General features: G+C 35.9%; 1 protein-coding gene across 1 annotated transcript; it reads right to left on the reverse strand.

Moving 5' to 3' along the window:
* Positions 1-585: 585 nt before the first annotated feature.
* On the reverse strand, positions 586-12,504 carry LY86 (lymphocyte antigen 86). Its single transcript, XM_072411753.1, has 5 exons — positions 12,178-12,504; positions 8,537-8,623; positions 4,908-5,036; positions 3,456-3,508; positions 586-1,500 (listed from the first exon to the last, which is right to left on the reverse strand). The coding sequence occupies exons 1-5, from the start codon at positions 12,296-12,298 to the stop codon at positions 1,417-1,419; spliced, it is 474 nt and encodes a 157-aa protein (XP_072267854.1). The 5' UTR covers positions 12,299-12,504; the 3' UTR covers positions 586-1,416.
* Positions 12,505-22,264: the final 9,760 nt, after the last annotated feature.

Raw genomic sequence — 22,264 nt, forward strand, 5'->3', positions numbered from 1 at the left:
CATATTTAATTATGTAAGTCACTGGCTATGTGACTAAACGAGATGCTAACCTATTTGTTTACCAAGAAAAACAAATTTTACACATTATTGAAAATAAATTAACATGTGTACATTGTGTACAGAGGTTGTTTAAAGATAATATGCAACATTGGACCATAAATTGTTTTATATTGCATTTATATTTTTACCTTTGGCCATTATTATTTACGTAATGGTACTAGCTGGTTGTAAATGTTTAAAAAAACCTTATATTTACATTTTTATATTATATATGTATAAGAAAGAACTATTTTTAGTAGTTATATATATGTATGTGAGTGTGTTTTGCGGCCATGTATACATACTGTGATACCTTTTAGTAGGCCCCACGTGTTCTTTCTTATTGTTGAAAGGTTTAGCAGAATAATAAAAGCGGTAGACAGTAGGGTTTTATATTGATCAATATATTGATCACTTTGAAATATAAGCACAGGCTGCAGTAAAATGCTTCTATATGAATGAGAGTTTGCACCCTCAAAAGTGTATGCTTTACCTTTGCTGTTTAGCATAGGCGAGTGGGGTGGGGGCAGAAAAATAAAAACCAAGTTAAATTGCATTTTTTTATTTGCCATTAAAAAACAAAGCAGTGTATATATTAAAAGCTTTTTATTCCCACATAATGCAATGTAAAATCATTTAGGTAGGAACGTTAATCAAAGAATAAAAGTAATAAACTGATAATAGAGTATAAAAATAATAATGGATTATAATTCCACTCTAAATTGGGGTTGATTTAGTAAAGCATAGTAATGATCACCTAGCCCAGTAAGGTTTTGTTTATTACTAATACACAATTACATGCATCGGAATTTAATCACAGAAATGTCCCTTGCACACATCAGATGACTGACATTGGATCAGTATACTCAGTAAATATTTTCTTTAAGTAATTAACATTTTACTCAAACATTCTTGTTATTAGAAAATAAGACCCTTCTGCCATTTCACCTCTTTTTCACCCATAGTAGCTGCTGTGGATAGCTAGCACACCTCAGCATATGGCAAGTATTCAATAGGATGAAATGTAATTAGTTGCTCTGGGATATTAGGACATATATATGACTAATCATGAAACTGATTTTGCATTGACTTTGTTTAGCAGGAATACTGATACACCTGTCCAACATACACATCTAATGCAGCGAGAAAGCTTTTACTATAATAATGTATGGAGGACGCACACTTTGACACGTACGCTTGTACCTGCTCATTGAGGTCAGACACAATCAAGCAACTAGCTTTTTCAAGAGGTCAACAAAATATACCTTGTATTTCTTCATCACAGTTTTCTATTGAAACCATGGGTAATTCTTCTCTTAGCACTAATAGAAGTTAATACAACAATAAAATTCCAAAACTATACATCAGAGTCGCTGATTACAATAAATTTATTAAAAAGTTTACACATACTATCATGAAGTTATCTTCATTAAACATATTTATGGATATTCTGAAATGTCCCTAGGAAATAAAAACAATACAGGTATTTATCAAACACATTATCTGACAAAAATATTAAAGTGCAGATTACTTTAGAGTGTATGTCAAGCCTATGAAGTGTATGTTGTAACTTTTTTTTCTAGTTTTGGATAGAATGGGAATGAAATAGAGCCTCTAGGGCTGCATTAGAAAGATTTACCATTACTTCCTGTCCTGTTGCCTTTGTTGTACAAGACAGGAAGTGAGGTAAAATCTGAAAAAGACACACACATAAATAAATAAAAATATTTGTGATTTTTGGAATAAAAATCTGACAGGGAGCTTGCCTCCCCCACTTCCATAATAAATAAAATGATAGTCTAGTAGACTGTAGTCAGCAGGACAGAAAGTGAGGGCAAGTTTCTACAATAGATCACCATATAGCAATAAAAACAACAAAACAAACAACAAAAGAAAATACATTTTGGCTGGCCATACACTTCAAAGCAGTTCAAAGCTTTGAAGTGTATGCTTTGAAGAAATTAATCTTTCAAACAATAATGGACAGAAGCACACTAGCCAATCCACCAAAGAATGACTTAAACTGAAGAAATGTAGGGTTATGGACTGGCATAATCAAGGGCCTGAGTTAAATCTCATTTAACTATTGCGGGAAGATTTGAAATGGACAGTTAAATAGAGGTAGCCCACAAACATCTTGAAACTGGGACAATTTCTGCAAACATGTCAGGATTCATGATCCAGTCAAAAAAACTTTTGGTCAAACACTTTGTAGTTAATCAAAGTATAGCACTATGTCCTAAGAACTATTTTATATATATATATATATATATATATATATATATATATATATATATTGTATACTAATATAGTACTACTTTGTATTACAACAATTTTATTTATCTTTCTCTTTGTTTCTTTTAACTCCTGAATTACAGTTTAAGAGTCATCCACCTCTTGACTAAAATAGGGACACCCACATTTGAATACATTTTTATTTTGCATAGTTTTTCATTTTAATAAAAGATGTTAAAGAATAATATACTTCCTTCAAGAAGTAATTAAAGGGGGCAATACCAGATTCTGGGACCAGGAGTCTACTTACTTTTTCACATTATATTGTTAGATCTATTGACATTGGTGTTAAAAAAATTATTAGAAAGGTAACTTTATCATTGATTATGCTGGTAGGGGCTTGCCATAGTTAAAGTGGAACTATAATTCCACCCCTGGCAAAGTCACGTCTGCAATAAAACATAGTGGGAGTTATGTCATCCTTGCCTGGCCAGTCAAGATGGCTGAAGACCTGACTTCGGTGTCTGCACTAGTTACAGGACAGGTAAGTGGAATAAGAAAATTCTAATTAAGCAGGTAACGCTATTTTATTGCAGATGAGACATCACTGGCCCTTCTACAACAAAGGACCTGCTTGAATAAATAGGTGTAAAGGGGGTGTGAAGAAGAAGAGAACACAGACCGGTACATGCCACATGCCACTACAAGTTGTAGTCTCTGTCTCACTCCATTCCCATTTCCAAAGTAGTTCCTATATTGATAAGGCATACTATTCACTTTTATGCAATTGTATAGGGTTTCCAAAACTATATATTCATGATTTCATCCTAATGTCGAATTGCCAAATTTATTGGTTACATAGGCTTTAGAGTAGATTGACAGTAGTGTTCAGGCCTTTTCTTGGTCCTGTACCAGTTTCATATATTTTTCAAAGAGTCATAACATATAACTGGTAAAGAACGAAGAAAGGGGCCAAAAACTGCTTAACTGTGGACAGAAGTTATTAGTTTGTGATGAAGATATGAGAATGTGGGTCTTGCAATATGAGCCATATGCCTCCTAGAAAATCAAACTACAGCTGTAAACTGTGTAACTGTTCTAAAACTGGTAAATAATGGTAATTACCGTCATCTTCAAAATGGAGCAAACCATAAAAAGAGTATAGACACATGAAAACTTACTTTTAGTTTTAATGCAGCATCAGTCCTTAGTGGATGCTGAAAAAATATAAAATCTATGGAGAATAGAAAAAAGTTTGTTATTAGAATGCTACATTCAAATGATTATGAAAGCATTGTAAAATAAACATATAGTTGCCTTAAATACACTCTGTCACTTTGCCCTGAATAAGGTGAGAGGTGTGTTAATGTGGTTACAATTAGCTTCCAGCCTACCTAGTCTATCTAGCCTTGCCAAGTAGCATGTGGTACCTCTGCATCAGCTTGTACCCATATATGCACTAGGCCCCTGGAGACAGAACAAAATAAATCAGATCTGATCTAATGTAGGAACCTAACATATTAGTGCCAGAAGGAATGGGGTCATACTATCCAGTATCTAGTTATTTATAAAATGATGGAAGGGGGAGGTGTTGGAAAATACATTGTTCATATTACTGAGGCTATGTGGCTGGGATGGTATTGTATTTTCCAGATAGCAAACATCCAATGCTGCCTAAAGTCCACAGATTCTGTCACTTTACTCAGATTGTTCTTTTATGTGAACATAAATATTGTATTTTTAATACTAGTATTAGTGAGAAGTTAGATGTGCCCGATCAATCAGATAACTGTCCTTTCTAGCCCAGTTAGACCATTTTATCTAAAATAAACTAATCCACTTAGATTTAATTTTCGGGTTTGGTTCTTGGTACATTGCATTACATAATCATCTTTCCAGTAAGGCATGCACTGAAACACCAGCATATCTTTACTGGTACCTGTCTTGTTTGTTCACATTTTTCTTTTATTAGAAATGCAGTAAAAACACAGTTATGTTTAACAAAATATCAGTCATCCATGAAGATTTATCTGCAACTTGGATTACAAGCAGGTTTATCACCTCCACTGATGTAGCAAAATATCTTCAATATAATATCCTAAAACATCCATGTGTACTTAATACATATAAAACCAAATGGTGTCATTATTTGGTTTTATATTTGATGGTCTCTGTCCAATGTACAATATATATATATATATATATATATATATATATATATGTATGTGTGTGTGTGTCTACGTTATTTCATTTTATTTGCGAGAGGCTGTTACCTTGGTTAGTCTTACTAAAGGAGATGAAATTGTATACTTCCTTTTCTTTTCTCACAGCATTTACATACATTCACCATAGATTTACATATTTCCTCAACTGAATTGATTGAAAGCTTTGAAAGGTGTATGTATGTGCCTATTGCAGCTGTCTATCCTTGGGGTGTATACCAGGTGGTTTTACAAGCTCATTTAAAAATGATACATTATGTTTTCTTCATCTTTGGGAACCAGTAGGGAGGTTATGGGAGAAAGAGTTGCCTAACCTAGCAAATAACCTTTTATTGGGCAATTATTAGGCATTTGTTCATAGGAACATCTAAAACTCTAAGATAAATAATAGTCCAGACTATTACATCTTACCTCCTTTTTTCTTTCCACAGAAAGAATATGCTTGGTAATCGTTTTGGCAAAGGAAGAATTCTTGAGTTAGAAGAGCATGTTCGTTGTAAAAAGCAATTAAACTATAGTGAAGGGAATTGATATCATGCCCTAAAATAAAAAAGTGTTATGTTTACATCATAAATTACTAAAGCAAAATAGGTATTCTTAAAAAAAGTTTTCTACAGAGATTTTGTTTTGTAAGATTTCTCATTACTCACAACAAAGAAACATTCTACATTTTTTTCTACCTATAGCCAGAACTACTACAGGAAATGGTGACCACTGACAGGCATGGTTGGAGACAAGTGGTATTGTGCTGGAGACTTTTAGAGACTAGAGATATGCCAGTGATCTGAACCATTATAATCTCTTTACAAGACAGTACTCCTAAGGGTCCTATTAAAAAGAACTGGCACAACATTGGATATATGTCTTAGCAAGATCTAATATAAAAGGACAGGAAACACATTTACAAATGGAGAAAAAAGTAATGGACACATAGAAAGTAAGACAGTGTAAAAGAAATAAAGCAAATATTAAGCAAGTGGAAATATTTTAAATATTATTTCCCTTTACTGTATCATAAAAATAGCTAGGTAGTAAAAAGAACCCTACTACTGAATGCTGGGGCTCAATGGGCACAAGTACCAAATGGCCACAGGATGGGCACCAAGACTGTGAACTATAAACGTACACAACATAAAAAAACAAAAAGTTCAAACAGGGTCACTGTACTAGAGACTTACTGGCTATCAGGTCCTCTCAGGGTAAGTTTGGTGCTTTCTATATTACTGTGTTTGCCAGTCCCCTGGTTTTTCTTGGAACTACATTGGCTGCCATAATCTTGCATGTAATGTACAGGGTTCTCATGGCCACCATTTCTCACTCCCTATGCATAACAACATAATAGCAAGCCACTGTTTACATGTTGACTTTGCACTGGAATATACAATGGCCTGAATGCTACAACTATGTAAAAAATATTGCAATATCTTTGTCCAACGTTCAGAGCAGCATAAATGCCAACTGCTGTTAAACTCTGAAATTTCAAATTCCCTGTTAAATACAAGGTTTATTCACTTGAAGAAGGCACTTTATTGAAGCTAGAGTTCCCTTTGCAGCAATTTATTCAACTTTGTTACAAAAGAATCTTGAAAACTCTGTTGAATAATCTGATTGTGTTAACTGAACCTATCCCTAATTGATGGTGAAAGGAGATTGTTAGTAGATTTAATTGTATTGTGTTTGATTCCCTGTCTTAGACAATAGGCCTGATTTATTAAAGCTCTCTGGGACTGAAGAGAATACACTTTCATTGGTTAGATTGGGTGACACAGTAAACATGGAATGGATTTCTTAAATGGTATTAGCAAATGTTTTCAATCCTGGACCAGATCCAATCCAGGTTTGCTTGGTCACCCAACTTCACAGAAGAAAGTTCTCTCCAGCGTTAAGAGAGCTTTAAAGAAACAGGCCCGTTGTCTAAGATAGTCTTTATTCACTAGTAAAAACAAAAAAAAGATAAACTTAGAATGAATTTGTTGAATTAGCTCTCATTTACCTCCTAAATGTATAATTCCCTAGAATGCATAATATAATTGTTTTTTTTACCATTATGTATATTTACAAAAATAATAAATGTATATGTCTTATGAGGTTCTGACAGAATTGTGATATACCTAAGGTATCAGTGTATAACTAAGTTTATTTTGGGGTTCTTAAGCTCAGAGACTTTTAAAACTTTGGTAAGAAAGGCTGACTGCTTACAAAACAGTACTGGCTGGTTATTTGGGAAAACCTATTACAGGAGAACCATATTAGGAACTGACATAACTTTAGTTAGAGGCTTAGAGGAGCAAATGTTTTGTTTGTTTTATGCTGTGGACTTGCTGTACTAAGCCCTTCTGTTTGAAACTGTGTTGCCTTTGAATAAAACTGAAGGACAAAGCAGCTTAGACGGCTCCTGGGTCTCCCTGTCTCATTCATGACTACCACTGCCAATAGCAATTAAGTGTGTTCCATATAGAGTATTTCTAATGTTTGTTAACACACATTACTGCAACGCATTGTAACACAAACCACTGCCATGCATGATAACGAACATTACGGCAATGCATGGTAATCTGCGTTTATTATTGATAGCAACTTCCTTTCTAGAATGCTTTCGTTGCAAAAGTACACTACACCGTCATGGATGATGTGTGCCTTTTTGTTTTAGGAACTGTAGTGTGGATGCAATGGCATAGTACTGCACTGTTTCAGTACACTGTAATGCATATTTCCATAGCACATATATGTAAGCTCAGTAACAGAAAATCAGAATTGTACAGCTGTCACCAGGGAAAAGGTATGGAAAATTTTCACAGAGACATTTTTTTTGTATCTCATTGGGTTTTTGGTAAAGGAGGTGAAATAGGATAAGTGCTAAAAAGGAAAAACACAGCAAAAAGAAATCAAAAAGAAATGCAAGGGGTTTATAGTTGTTTTTTTGTACTTTAATATGTGTATATATGTATATATATTTTTATATATATATATATATATATATATATATATATATATATTCTCTAGGGGGTGCTGAGAAGTTCTTGGCTTTGCCCCCTTCAAGATAATGTGGGGGCATATGACAACCTATTATCTTAGTATGTAACTGTGCAAATATCAGGTCTTTGCGATTCTTAAAACTGTTTTTTCTTTTTGTGAGAGCTGTGATGGCAGAGGCACAAGCAAGGACTGGCGAATATCTGCAAGAAAAGTAGCCCAGATACTTCACATCTAACGGAAGTGTGTTGGGTTTGTTATCACCACTATCCTAGACATGTGCAAGCTTTCAGCGAAATGGGTGCCAAAATATTTGAACAGATCAGAAGAACAAATGAGTTTAAGCATCCAAAGCTGTTTTGGAAGCTGCACAGGACTTTTTGGCTAGGTTAGTAAATGAGGAAAACTGGATGATGAAACCTGGCTCCACATCTATGATCCTGAAACCAAAGAACAGTCAAAGGAATGGCGCCACAGCGGGTCCTCGCGGCCGAAGAAGTTCCGAACCCAGAAATCGGCCAAAAAAGTCATGGCGTTCATTTTCTGGGTCAAAGACAGTATTCTGTTGGTGGACTACCTACCTCTGGGCCCTAGTATCACCGGACAGTATTAGGCTAACCTCCTGGACCAGCTGAAGGGGGCAAATAAGACGAAACACCGTGGAAAGTTGACCTAAGGCATCCTTTTTTTGTAGGACAATGCACCTGCGCACACGTCCAACGTTGTGGCTGCCAAATTGAACACCCAGGGTTTCCAATTTTTTCCACCATCCCCCCTACTCACCTGACCTGGCCCCTTTAGACTGTTATCTGTTTCCAAATTTGAAGAAACAACGTTTTGAGGACATTTCTGATGTCAAAGAGCTGGTTTGCCGCCCAACCAAAGGACTTTTATTTGAACAGTCTATAAAGGCTGCAACTATGCTGTACCAAGTGCATCAGTCTCAAGGGGGAATAAATGTGTTATTTCATAACTCTGGCTCTCTTCTTTCTGGCCAAAGCCAGCAACTTCTCAGCACCCCCTCGTGTATATATATTTATAGTAGTTCATCAATGAATTTAACTTACGTAAAGTCACTCCAAGCGATATGTTCACATCGTGCTCATACAGATTTTTACAAGGATTCAGGCTGAACCCTATGTCTTGCAGTGGATCTGTTTGAAGATAAAACATAGCTTGAATATGCAAAACAATAGGCCTTTGGTAACAAACGAGTTTGATAGAAGTGCCTTTTTTTGGCAGCAACCAAATAAATTTAAACTCTCCTGGATAATGAGAACAGTAATTTGCAAATCTGAATCTGATTTGGTGGCTGTGTAATTGGCTGTGTGTATGATGAAAAAGTTTTAGGACATGATTTCTGAAAACGTATTTGAGAATTTGAAATGTTTAGTTGCACTCAATATCTAGAGAATAAAACAGAACAAGAAGGAACAAACTAACACCTCCTCCCCCCCACAACTGAATGACACACAACATTGAGGAAAGTTGTCAATATAATATTAATTTTTTGTAAATTGTTAAGGAAAAAAGAAAAGTGCATATATTGAACAGCTTCAAACCAGAATAATTTCACCTTGTGATATTGCAAATAAACAATTAGCTTTCAAATTCATTAAACCTGCAAATTTAATGGGGAAAGGTATGGAGCCTTTTACATCTACTTATTTATTTCTGTTGTCACCTTTCAGACTGCAGATTTGCTGACAATAGAACATGTCCAAAGCATAGTTTTTATTACTACTAAATTCACTAAAATACAAACAGTAGTAGAGGTAATAAAAGTGAAAAGTGACAATTTCTGTATTACAGTATTATGTACAATATACAAAATGTATACAGTATGTTTCACACAGAGAACAACTCATAACCCACAATGTATTTTTTAGAATAAAAAACCTATATAAGACTAATAAAAATCTAAGTTATATCCAGCTATCTTGTGAAACAGGGAACAATGGAGGGCTCTACCTGAGATGAACTGGATGAAAAATTACAAATGCCTTTTATGCATAAGTCATTGAATTAGATTCTATCCTTTCTATTTCAAACCTGTTAAAAAATGCCAGACATTTTTATCCCTTAAATAAAAGGTTTTATTGGTACCCAAAGATTTTATATGGTAGTTGGAAAGTAGTTGGTCAGTAAGGTAGCCATATACTGGTCTTTGGGTACATGACTAGGTAAGCAATCAGTTCTCCTAAAATTTTACCATTACATGCTTGGTATATCCAGGGCCGTCAGCAAAAATATCTGAATGAAATTCTTAGGACCCCCCTCCCCATAATGTATGGCCACCATAGGAATGATCGTTATCTTAATGCCTGGGTGAGGTTGCATGTGTATCTGTACAGAAATTGTGTTGGCCTTGGCTGGCATAAGCAATGGTGACAGACCAGGAAAATCTATAGCCAGGGCCTATTCTTTTTTCTGTATTAACCGTGGCACCCAAGAATTAGGTAAATAAAACGAAAAAATAAGAGCATTCGTAAGTGTATTTTTTAAATTTTCCTGTAGAGTAAATTTCTTGGACAGGCTCCAAGCTGTGCAGTTTTGAAATGGTTTATAAAGGTAGAACAGAACAATCATGAGATACGATACTGTAATAAGTATAAAATGCTAAATTGATGTTGGAGGTGATATATCTATGTAAACTAGTCAGCACTGATTAGATGTTAGAGTTTCCAGCGGATCTTATATTCTTAAGCACCAGGTTAGGTCTTAATCACCTACATTTTATTTCATGTATATATTTTATTATAGCAAAGCACAGCTGTGTAATTGTTATGATTTTTCATTAGAGGACCAAAAACAGTTTATTGAACATCTAGCTGATTTGTGTGTTGTTTTGCTAAGCTCCAAATGATATATCCATGAACTCTATTATGTCACAGTCTATCAGTCAACAACCTTAGTGGAGTGATTTTTAAGCCCACAAGGAGTTGTGCAACACAATGCTGATGTCTGCTTCTATTTGCTGGTCAGATTAAAGTGCAAGAACTAATGAATGTCATTCAACCTGTATCAACTGAAACTGTTACAAGCCTTGGGTATAACTCGGTGAAAAAAAAAGACTTTTAACTTTTGCTGCATTGTCTCTTGTATAAAAGCAACTAAATATACCAAACTATTGTGAGCTAATTGGAAAAAAGTAAACATTTTAAATAACATATTGCATAGATAGAAAGATATATAGATTCATGTTGTCATTGATACTAAGTTAAAAAATTATGGTAAAACCATTTTTTACCAAAACAAGACATAAGGGGGTATCTTCAAAGAGGGACACTTAAACTACATACCCATGTCAGAAAATAATCACTCCTGATTGGTTGATTATGAACCCATTGTTGCATATTAAATGACGTTGGGGGACTGCTATACACATGGTAGATTTTCGCTCAAAAACAGCACCATGGTTTGGCTTGGGTGAAAATCTGACGTGTACAGTGGTCTCCTAACGTCTTTCATTAGTCTGCTGCAACAGATTGGTATTGACTGATCAGGAAGGACTGCTGTTTACTCCTATAGTAAAACCCATAAAGGGGTGCCACTCAGTTGTCCTACTCTCACCAAAGAACAAAACAATGCTTAGATTACAAGCTCTTCGGGGGAGGGTCCTCTTCGCCTCCTGTGTCACTGTCTGTATTCTTCTGTCATTTGAAACCCCTATTTAATATACAACGCTGCGTAATATGTTGGTGCTATATAAATACTGTTTATTATTATTATTATTATTAATAATAATAATAATAATAATAATAATTATGCTTTGTGTACAGCACCTGTTCATTCGTCTGTCACTTGAAACCATTACGAAAAATTGTTTGCCACTACAAGTTTTTGACGTCTGTCAGACATCTGTTCAAGGCTAACTATCAACTGACTCTGAACTATCAACTATCAACTGTCTCTCAACTTGTAGAAATTTTCTCTGCAAAACAAGACGTGAAATGAAATCTCTTCTACAGTCATATAGAAAAATGACTATGCACACACTTTAATTGAAATACAAAGGTTTATATAAAACATTTTGTATTCATTTGTGTAGCATCATACTTTTATTTCCAATTTACCTACTATGCTCCTATTTTGTGTTATTTCTACAGCAAAGGGGTATGTCGGATAAATAAATTGGTTCAATCATAAAGTATATACATACATTAGAGCTAAAGAAAATTATATATTCCTTTCTCTGTAGCCTAAAATATGCAGAACAAAACAGTTTACCATAATCAGTGGTGCTGTATTCCTTTTAGACAGCTATTCAACGTTATCTTTTTTTAAATATACAGAGCTATTCAGGCTTAAAAAACAATGCCATTATGTTGAAAATTAATATCATTTATATATAATACAAGATTATAAAATGAATGCACCTTACCTTAGGTGATGATCTTATCCTCATTTCATATTTATAGAAACACATGATTTTCAGGTCTAGCTTGCCGCACATGTCCGTAGCATACAATATTGTCACCTTGGCTCACCGTGGTTCTATATTGTGTGCTGTAGAAGTTGTAGTTTTAATGAAAAAGATTTTGTTCATGCTGAGCTAGCTGCCAATGCTCTGTCATTGCATGCCCTTGGTAGATCAGGTATTGTTTGTGTTATAATTTATACCCAGCGTGACACCATAGTTAATAAAAAACAATAGTCAGTACTATGCAGTCATCTTTAGCAAACTGAGAGAAACATTTTCACTCACCACAACTTTGGTAATACGCTTCAAAGTCCTTTAGCTTGCAGATTGTGTGTCTGGGCCATTCCCTCGTTTCTCCCAGACACAGGTAACAAAAAACCAAAAGACAGATGGAAAAATGCTTCATTGTCTAAAAATGTTCTACTTTTTTATCTCAATCAGCTGTTTTTGTTAGATTCCTAGTCATCTGTCTGCAACAAGCTAAACTATTCTGATGTCCCCATATTAATACTATCTAATAATCTACAATTATACCTATATAGATAAAAATCAGACTATATCTTCGATATGCATTGGGTGTGTAACATGTAACCAGCTTGTTTTCTTGTTCCTCATTTCTTGTATCACTTCTTAATTCAGTTGTTTTCACTTTCACATCCACAATTATGAGAGGAAGAACACATGATTGTCTTCATGTCTAATTTGTAATACAGGGGTCTTGTTTTCTCCCATTCTTTTTAGTTTCAATAGAGTAGGGGGTGGGTAAAAATACATTAGACAATTTGTTTGTGTCCTGCTGGGGAGATTTTTCTTAACTTGCTGCCATGAAGACATAACAGGATGTGAGAGCAACTCTTACCAAAGTGAGATTCTTATCTTAGATTGTCATTAAAGTTGCCATTAAAAAATTTGGCCCGATTAATAGTTTTCCCTCTTTATTATGTATACTTTTTTTTATCGAACTTATGGTCACGAGGTGAGTCAGTCTTTTCAAAAGAGACAGAGACAAGAATAAAAAATAGTAGAGGAACTTAGTCTATTGAAAACAATTGTTTTTACATACATTTTAAATACATTTACACATTTGCAAATGTATTAAATATAGTAATATTATTCTTCACATTACATAGAAATCACCCTTCCTATTGTGTGTTACCCCCTCCTCCTAGATTGTAAGCTCCTCTTCTCCTGTGTCACTGCCTGTATCTGTCTGTCATTTGCTACCCCTATTTAATGTACAGCTCTGTGTAATATGCTGACAATATATAAATCCTTTTTAATAATAATTTTAAGAATCCAATGTCCCAGTTTTTGGTTGGCTTGCAGCAAATATAGTGGTATTACAGTCACGCAGAAAAGAGGATGAAAAAAGAGAAAGGCCGGCTTTTTATGACAACAAAAGTAGTTTACATTATATAAATATAAAGCATTCAAAGCTATACAAGGCTCAACTGAGCTAACCATCAGCACATATAGAGGTATATCATAGTGCACAATATCAGTTGTATATATTCATCACAGAAGATATTCAATACATAAGGTTGTCTCTGACCCGACGCGTTTTGCTGTATGGCTTCCTCAGGGGAGAATAGAGACTGAATTGAGGATTCTGAGGGGTGGGGGTTAACATGAAGATCCTGGCTGTGTGTATATGGGAATATAAGATGGGAAATGCATGATTGGATGAAGCCAAGGCTGAGGTAAAAAGGAGACGTAGGGGTTTAATAGTCTGGTGGTCAGACCTGGTAGGTAGATTCCTAGGTTGATATACAAAATATTGAGCCAGAGAGTTGAATGATGCAGTCACTGTGTGTGACTGTGTGAGCTTTTTCCCTCAGCCTATAGGTTTTTGAGGATTTTACTCTTTTTACATTTTACCTAAATTGTCATATAATTCTAATTATTTTATTTATAATGCTATTCATAATATATAGAATAATTTTATAATTTCATTTGAAAAAATGTAATAATATAGACACCTACTTTTGTGTGAATGCCATTCCTTGAAGAATTGTAGCATATGAATTTTTTTGAATAAAGTGCACTTCAGAGTTATTTTAGTTTATCCAGATACTGCAGATTCTTGATTAATTATTCTGTGTCCCTCTAGAGGGCGCTATTCCCTAACATATTGTACCCAACAATAATTCAATTAAATACAATCAATAAAAAATAGCTGGGACAGAGTACACAACATGAAATACACCTTGTGTTTTCACTATAATAATATTTTTTAATCAGCAGTCTAGGGAAAGTTGATCAATATTTCTGTGGCACTCAGAAGCACCATTCTCCACAAATGCACTGTTTAAATAAAACTATGAAACTGTCATCATTTTTTTCAATGTAAACATTAGATTTCTAGTTTTAGTTTTTGCTGCTAGAAATTAATCTATATTATGTCTGGATCAATCAACTGAATGTTGTAAGATACCTTTTTAGGTAATGGCATTTGGTATAAGCTATATTATATGTCTGGGCCTTCATATCTGTAATTTTTTTTTTTTAAATACTAATTATTGGAAATAATTTACTTAACACCAACACCAAGAGTAAATACTTAACCATGCACATACATGCTGGTTGGTCCTATACACTAGTGTATAGAGTAGAGCGCTGAGTAATACAGCCTATAACTAGGAACATTTTTATGTAAAAATATAGCCTGAAATTAGAATTCCAAAAATACTCTCAGGGACTAATTTTGGGTAAGGAAGAGTGATTTTAAAATGTATGAGGAACCAAGAAACTCCAAAAAAAACAAAACACAAAAAATATGGAAATGGTGATTTTTCAAAAAATGATTTCAATGAGTAAGCTGGCCTATTAGATTGTGGTCTTTTTTTCAGACTGAAACCAATGTAAATGGACCAATCTTCTAGAAATATACGTTCATGATTCATACAATCAAAATGTAACAAATAAAAATGAACTCTTCATTTGAGTCGGTTTGGGAGGCATGGGATCATTATTATGCAAATCTGTTTGGCTGATATCTACAGGGCCCTTCTCTTAAATGGGAAATGTTATATGGCTCAGGTTTTATCTGTTTCACCTTTACACCTTCTGAGGTTTATAAGCTATCTTACAAAAGTTATTGTATGCTGTTTATTTTTTGTGTGACTCTGGAATATGTTTTGCTGTATCCTTATAGTGTTACCACCCCCTTATGTTCTTCCCCCCCCCCCTTTTTTTTCCTTTCTGTACCCTGTTAAAAGTTTCAATATAATTATAATTACAAAAAAAATGAACTCTTCTAGGGTGGTAGGAATTGAGTGCTTATTTACCTGGTTGTAAAGTTGAGGAAACCCCAAGACACTTCACTTGCAGCCTCCTAATGGCACATGGCAGCTTGCTGGTTTGCACATGCAAATATAATTGTAAATTACATAAAATAAATTGATGGTATTCAAAATCTCTGAAAAAAACTGGAACATCTTCCCCAAACACCCAAAAGTCATGTTTCATGATCTTTTTAGTGCAATTTTTAATGAGTGGGTTAATAAAAAGTACTGTGTTACGATAAACATTCAGTAGGTATCAGACAATACGCTGATGTTTCACCTGCTTTACAAGAACTTAGCTTATGCAGATTTTCCAAAGATTATTGGAGATAAAAGAACAGACAAATGTTGTGGAGTAAGCCACAAAAATATGTGGTACAAAATACATAATAAAATACTGGAGATGGTTTATATGTTGTGGAGGAAAATGTACAGCTTGATAGACTTGTAGATGCCAAGGGCCAAGGGTAGCAGACACATGAATGGTAGACTTGGCAGTAGGGAAGTATGAAAGATTTTCAGAGCTGTTAAACATTTTCTGGCCAGAAATATGACAGTTTTGGAAGCTGCTTTGTCTGCTAAATGCAGAAAGCCAAGGCTGGGGTTTCACATTTTGCCCCCATGGAGGAATGAAGCAGCAGTGGACAAAAAGAAAGGGATTCCCTATTGGAAGAAAAGAAATAGGAATTCTAATTATATTAAAAATGAAAATGAAATATATTTATTGGTCTTCTAATTGCATCATATTCTTATGCTTTGAGTATTGCATTGTAATAATGTAAGAATTAGGCAAAGAGGTTTTTCTGTTTGGTTTGTATAATTGGTGCTTTAGTTGAACTGGGACTTAGTTTCTTTACATACACAAGCAAGGGGAGCAACAGAAGAAAGTATGTTATATTATAAGGTTTGCTCAGTGGATACACAACATTTAGAACTCACTTTAAGTACCTTTGTTGCCTGGAAAAGAGTCCTTCAATAGAAAATTAGGAGCCATGGCCACCCCAAGAATCCTCACATCTGATACAATTGGATGTGTGTAGAATGGCTGGTCCCCTACCGTATTTTATGTTTCTATTACCACTACAATATAGTACCATCAGACTAAACTGAAGCGCTAGATGGGCAATGTCAGTGTTTGAAACTCCTAGAACTGTTGGATGTGAGGATTCTTCAGGTTGTAGCTTTTTTTGCTTTAAGTCATAGCAGAATAAACTAAATTCTAAATAGTACTGCTATGAGTATAGTGCAGTTAAATTTAAACCCTGTGCAGCTTTAATAAATAGGCCTGTATGTGCTTCCACCTTTAATATTGCACACATAATATGAAACAGTTTTGCTTTATATTAGTTACCTGGACCCAGGAGGGAAACACTCAGGGATAGAGAGCTGGTAGACTTGTGTATGTATGTAAAGACTGTGAACTTTGGAAAACCTTTCTGAGGAAACTAAAGTTTACATATGCACATTTGTATTGCAAGACATTGTACTTTCTGTGTTGCAAGTGCACTGAGTTTGTCTCTGTAGACTTGGTAGTAACTGTATTTAGCTGTACACACAGAGGTTGAGATGCAAAATAGATTGGCATTGAATGCTGCTAATTCTTTCTATTGGTGTGGTGAAGCTCTGTTGTAATACTGAATCTGTGATTTCTTCTGTGGCATTGTAACTCCTATTGTCACTCGTATGGTTTGCTTGCCAAAACTAATGTGCACTGTACTAAAATCCCACGTAAAAAAGCCAAGGTGCTTGGTGAACTGAGAAATTGAAGGTCCACTAGGACACAACTATTGTGAATTGCTAAGAAATGAAAACTTTGGAGGTGACTTGTGTATTAAAGCATTCTTAAAGCTATATCCCCACAGATACCAAACACATTCACACTTTCAGGTAGCTTCTTAACCAGTTAGTAGCTTAGTTTAATCTCACTTTGTCTAAATAAATATATCCCTCTCCTTTAAAATCAGAACATGATATGTTTAAACTTCACCTGTTCAACAGAATGAGCATAATCAACCAAAATAATTTAATTGTTTGTTACAAATATAGAATGTATATGTCAGCACTCACATCTTCTGTTTGTACGACTTCCTTTACTAATTGTTCATGTCAGCAGTATTTAAAGTAAAATTGCCAGGTATTTATTCAAGGTTTTCCAACAATCAGAAATCGAATTGCTCTAAAGAACTGCAGCAGTCTAGGTGCTGAAGATAGAAAGGAGGTGTGCATTCTGACTGCATAGAAAATGGACCATTCTAGGAGCACTGCAGTCTCATTAATCTTCTACCTTCACTGCCTTTCTCACTAGGTACACGTGTCATTACAAAAATCATCCTAAATAGGACCTTTGTGGACCTGTACTAGTCCATACAATGATGTTTGAACTGGAGATCAAAGTGTGCAAAATAAAAGCAACTTTTTTTTGCTTCTCTACTAAGTGGGTAACTGACTCTGAACATGTAAATAAGGAGTATTGTATTTATTCTTTTGTCTTTGCTGGAGAAGACTGACAATCCATGCGGTATGAATGATCCATAAGGGTTCAGCAGGTACACTCACCAAAGTTTATTAATGAGTGTAGGATCAGGGCTTAGGAACAACTAGGAGAACATACCTCTGGTGCCTGTGGTTAATGAAACAATCCTTGGTGACTTTTTGTGTCTTTGACCATGCCTAACTACAGTGCTGTTTTTTTTTCTTACAATGGAAATTTTCAAGTATGGCAATTTGGCTCTGACCTTCTGGCTTTAGGCTGCAGACAGTGTTGTTCCCTTACTATTCTGTCTTGGGCAACAGTCTTCATGTGCAGCAGTGAACATTCTTACTCAATACAGTTTACTCCTCATAATAATGAGCATAATGTTTGCTAATATGGCTTGAATAACTATTGTTTCAATGCTGTCCTTTAATCATCTGGCACTTTACTACATAAAAAATATCAAAGACACAGTTGTGGATGATCTAAGCCTAAAGACATACTGAGGATGAATAGAGGGAATAAAGTCCAAGCCCTGCTACTGCCCCGCAAGTACATTCCAGGGATAATGAAAAGAGCTCCACATGAGCTGTGTAACTGTTGAATAGCATTAACACAAGTATATAAAATGCAGAATCTTGGCGGCAAATTGTAGCAATGTCTATGCCTTGTTTGTATAATCCTGTACCATCATTGCCACTTCCTCTGGGATTGACAACCAGTAATTTACTGGTACTGCCTGGTCAGATTACTGAACTTGGGTTGGGACCCAATGGATGAACAGTCAACAGGAAGTTCCATTTTCTCCTTGGGAAAAGCATAGGCTTCTGAAGAAGTATTTTTCTATTTTCCAGGCAGGAAGAGGAGAGCATGACCACATCAATGCAGATGTATGAAAGCAAACAAGGTTTTTAGGGATTGTGTCTTTAGGGGGCTTTTTTTTAAAGGGCTGAGGAAACACAGTTAACTCAACAAAATACTAAAAAAAATAATGCTCTATACAAGGGGGTGCTGAGAAATTCCTGGCTTTGCCCCCTTCCAAATGAAATAGAAAAATGAGTGTGGGGGCATATGACAGCCTAATATCTTAGTATGTAACTGAGCAAATATCAGGTCTTTGCGATTCCTAAAACTGGGCATTTCACCGTTGAAGATGAGCCCCACAGTGGGCACCCCCCAACCTCAACTGACCTGGCAACCTGCGATGCTGTCCATGAGCTGATTATTGAGGACGGGCGAATATCCACAAAAAAGATAGCCCAGATACTTGACATCTCACGGGAGTGTGTTGGGTTTGTTATCACCACTATCCTAGACATGCGCAAGCTTTCAGCGAAATGGGAGCCGAAATGTTTGAACAATGATCAGAAAAAGGAACAAGTTGATGTAAGGTCAGGCGGCATCCCCGGCATCCCTATGGACATGATTACAGAAAGTCCTGTTCCCAGCACTCCTGTGGAGGTGCAAAGTAGGGCATGTCCCAGGGGTGCTGTGGGAAGAGCAACCACGCGTGCCCCTTGTACCCCCCCGAGGGCGTGGCACTGGGTTGCCTCGCCGCTGTGCGGGACATAGTTTAAATTCAGTTAGCCTCCAATCAAATGGAGCTAGGTGGCGCAAAGTCATTGGGCACTCTGGCCATTTAAGGAGAACCTGCCCTGAACACCATTGCCCGCTATAAGCCTCTGTGAGTACAGTGTGCTTGGGTGCGTTCTCTGTGTCGGTTTATATTAACCTGTTTTGTCATTTCCATAGCGACCTGGTCTGATACCTGATTCTGGCTGAACTCTCTGACCTCGGATTGTTCCTGACCTGCCTTTGCCTTACCCTCCTGTACCACGCTTTTGGGACTGATCATCTGTGATTAACCCTAGTATCACCGGACAGTATTATGCTAACCTCCTGGACCAGCTGAAGGAGGCAATTAAGATGAAACGCTGTGGAAAGGTTACCAAAGGGATCCTTTTCATGCAGGACAATGCACCTGCGCACACGTCCAACGTTGTGGCTGCCAAATTGAACACCCTGGGTTTCCAATTGGTCCACCATCCCCCCTACTCACCTGACCTGGCCCCTTTGGACTATTATCTGTTCTCGAATTTGAAGAAACACCTGAAGGGGAACGTTTTGAGGACATTTCTGACATCAAAGATGCTGCTGAGAGCTGGTTTGCGGCCCAACCAAAGGACTTTTATTTGAACGGTCTAGAAAAGCTGCAAATATGCTGTACCAAGTGTATCAGTCTCAGGGGGGAATATGTGGAATAAATGTGTTTTTTCATAACTCTGGCTCTCTTCTTTCTATGCAAAGCCAGGAACTTCTCAGCAGCCCCTCGTACTTACACTCCTGCTCAACAGACACACAGCACACCTCTAAAAAAAAATATACATACACAATCCTGCTTCACATATGTACATACACAATGTCCTGCATTAAATACATGAATATACTGCCTAATGTGCATAAACATGCAATCAAACATACATACAATTGCAAGTCCCTTCCCCTTTCTACCCATCACATTTACAGACGTAGTACAGAAGTTTTCCCCGCTTTGCAGTATGTAATCTTCTCCTGCAACAGGGAGGTAGGTGGATCCTGGTGATGTGGGAAAGGGGTGGCCAGAGTTTGGTGCTGTTGGTTTACTGCCAGAGCTGAGGCTGCAGATTGCCAGTGAGAACTGCAAATGGTGCAGAACTTCAGGCGCAGGGGAGGTTGTTGACAGGTGTGAGGGTGCTACTTGGGCCCTGTGCATTTGCCCAGTTTGCCCCTCCCAATCACTGGCCCTGCTCACTAGCCCACAACTCTGTGGATGTGCTGGATCTCTCATTGGGAAAGTAATAACCTCTTACTGATCCTGTTAGGGAGGGAGCAACTTCATACCAATTGTATCCAACAAAGCCACTTCACTCATTTATGAAATAACTCAAATCCAAAGTAATTTGCTTTTTTTTTTAAGATTGTGACAAATATTTATTACAGTCTTTGTTCAAACCAAAACAGATACTTAAAAACTGTGAACCGGCTAAGAGGATACTAGTAGCAACATAAGAAGGACCAAAGTCACCTATTGTTTATAAGCCATTTGCTGGAAATCACTGATTTTGGAAGACTGTATACAGTATATTGGTAATGTGTCCTCCTTTTTATAAAAGACAGAACTGTATCTCTTCAGGAACTAAGCAAGAAAGGTTATATGAGGACATGTATTTGAATTCAAAAAGAGTAGAAACAGATACATATTATTTTTTTATTCCTTCTGAAGTAAAAATCATTTTTGCTGCGGACTTGTGCTAGCATAGGTCTAAATAAACTATTTCATTTACAAAATGAATATGTAATTAGGTATGGAAAAAATTTCAGTTTAAAATAATGTGCGCGTATAACTGTTTCAAATAGTAATAAAAAATTGTCATGCTCGTGTGTGTATATATATCTTGCTTGTTGGGCATTAATGAAAAATTTTGGATGTAGTGGGTGAAGGCTAATAAGACATCTATACAATAACAAAAAAAATAAGACAAGGATTTATTTAATATATTGGGAGATGTAACAAAAGTTCGGACTGTTATTAATACAATATACTTTAATTTAAAAACTAAAATGTGGCTATAGCTTGGCCTTAAACTACAGGTAAAGAATATGGCAAAGATAGCATCAATTCATGTGTACTAAATAATACTTCGTAATAACTAAAAAGCCAGAAATATTGAGACCTATTTTTCATGAAGTCTAACTATAAATGATTGCTTACTGTTTCCCTAGGTATTTATGAATTGACAGTTTGCAGGGGTGTCAATTAAAAAAAATGGTGAAAGTTTAGAGAAAGTGGTGAAAGTTTAGAGAAAGTGTCCCAAATTTGTAATATTGGAAATGGAAATTTTGTAAAAGATGAACAAATGAGTAAGGAACGAGGATATTGTGCTGTGTCCAGTGGAGGAGCAGAGGTTATGGACTGAATGGATGGTGGAGGTTTAAATGCAATAGACTCTGTAGACCCACTCTCAATGGGTTTGGCATCTTTTGGTCTACCACTATCTTTAGAATATTTTATTTCATTAAAATCTATTTCTTCATTGGCATCTTACCTAGTTCAACCCCAAGAGATTGTGGTTATATCCTCATGATATTGTGAAAATCTTCCTTTCTCTGGCCCTTTTCCATTCAATACCTCTTCTTTTAGCTCCGAACCTGGGAGCATGTGGTGTTATTGTTGATGGTGGAGTCCTGAGCAATATTAATGTCCCATTCTTCTTTATAATGTACAGCCGTGTTATGGCGATCCTCTCTAAGGGTTATTAAAGGTCTTGGCTCCCACTCTCCTATTCTACCCTGTTAAAATTGTACTGTACTGGTACTGTAAGAAATAGTTTTAAGATTTTTTTAGATAAATCATTGTATGTGGTAAATTGTCTTAAATACCAACAACTTTATGTCGACTACCCATCTATGAAATCTTCTCATCAAGTTGTTGGAAATGAAGTCTGGATGCAAGGGACAAACACCTTTTAATATTACACAATATTTCAGTTTCTGCAAATGAAAATTTTGTCAGTATGTTTATGCTTAAAATTAAATATAGTTATATGTTTTTCATTTTAAAATGGTTTGGTGTGTC

This window comes from Pyxicephalus adspersus, chromosome 5, assembly GCF_032062135.1.
Source record: "Pyxicephalus adspersus chromosome 5, UCB_Pads_2.0, whole genome shotgun sequence".
NCBI lineage: Eukaryota > Metazoa > Chordata > Amphibia > Anura > Pyxicephalidae > Pyxicephalus > Pyxicephalus adspersus.

Bases quoted from the DNA above. Each gene is read 5' to 3' on its own strand.
- LY86 (XM_072411753.1), bottom strand. From the start codon at position 12,298: ATGAAGCATTTTTCCATCTGTCTTTTGGTTTTTTGTTACCTGTGTCTG. The intron at 8,624-12,177 runs GTGAGTGAAAAT...ATCTTCAAACAG, and splicing joins AGCGTATTACCAAAGTTGTG to ATCCACTGCAAGACATAGGG. The intron at 1,501-3,455 runs GTAAGTTTTCAT...TTTATTTCCTAG, and splicing joins ATGCTGCATTAAAACTAAAA to GGACATTTCAGAATATCCAT.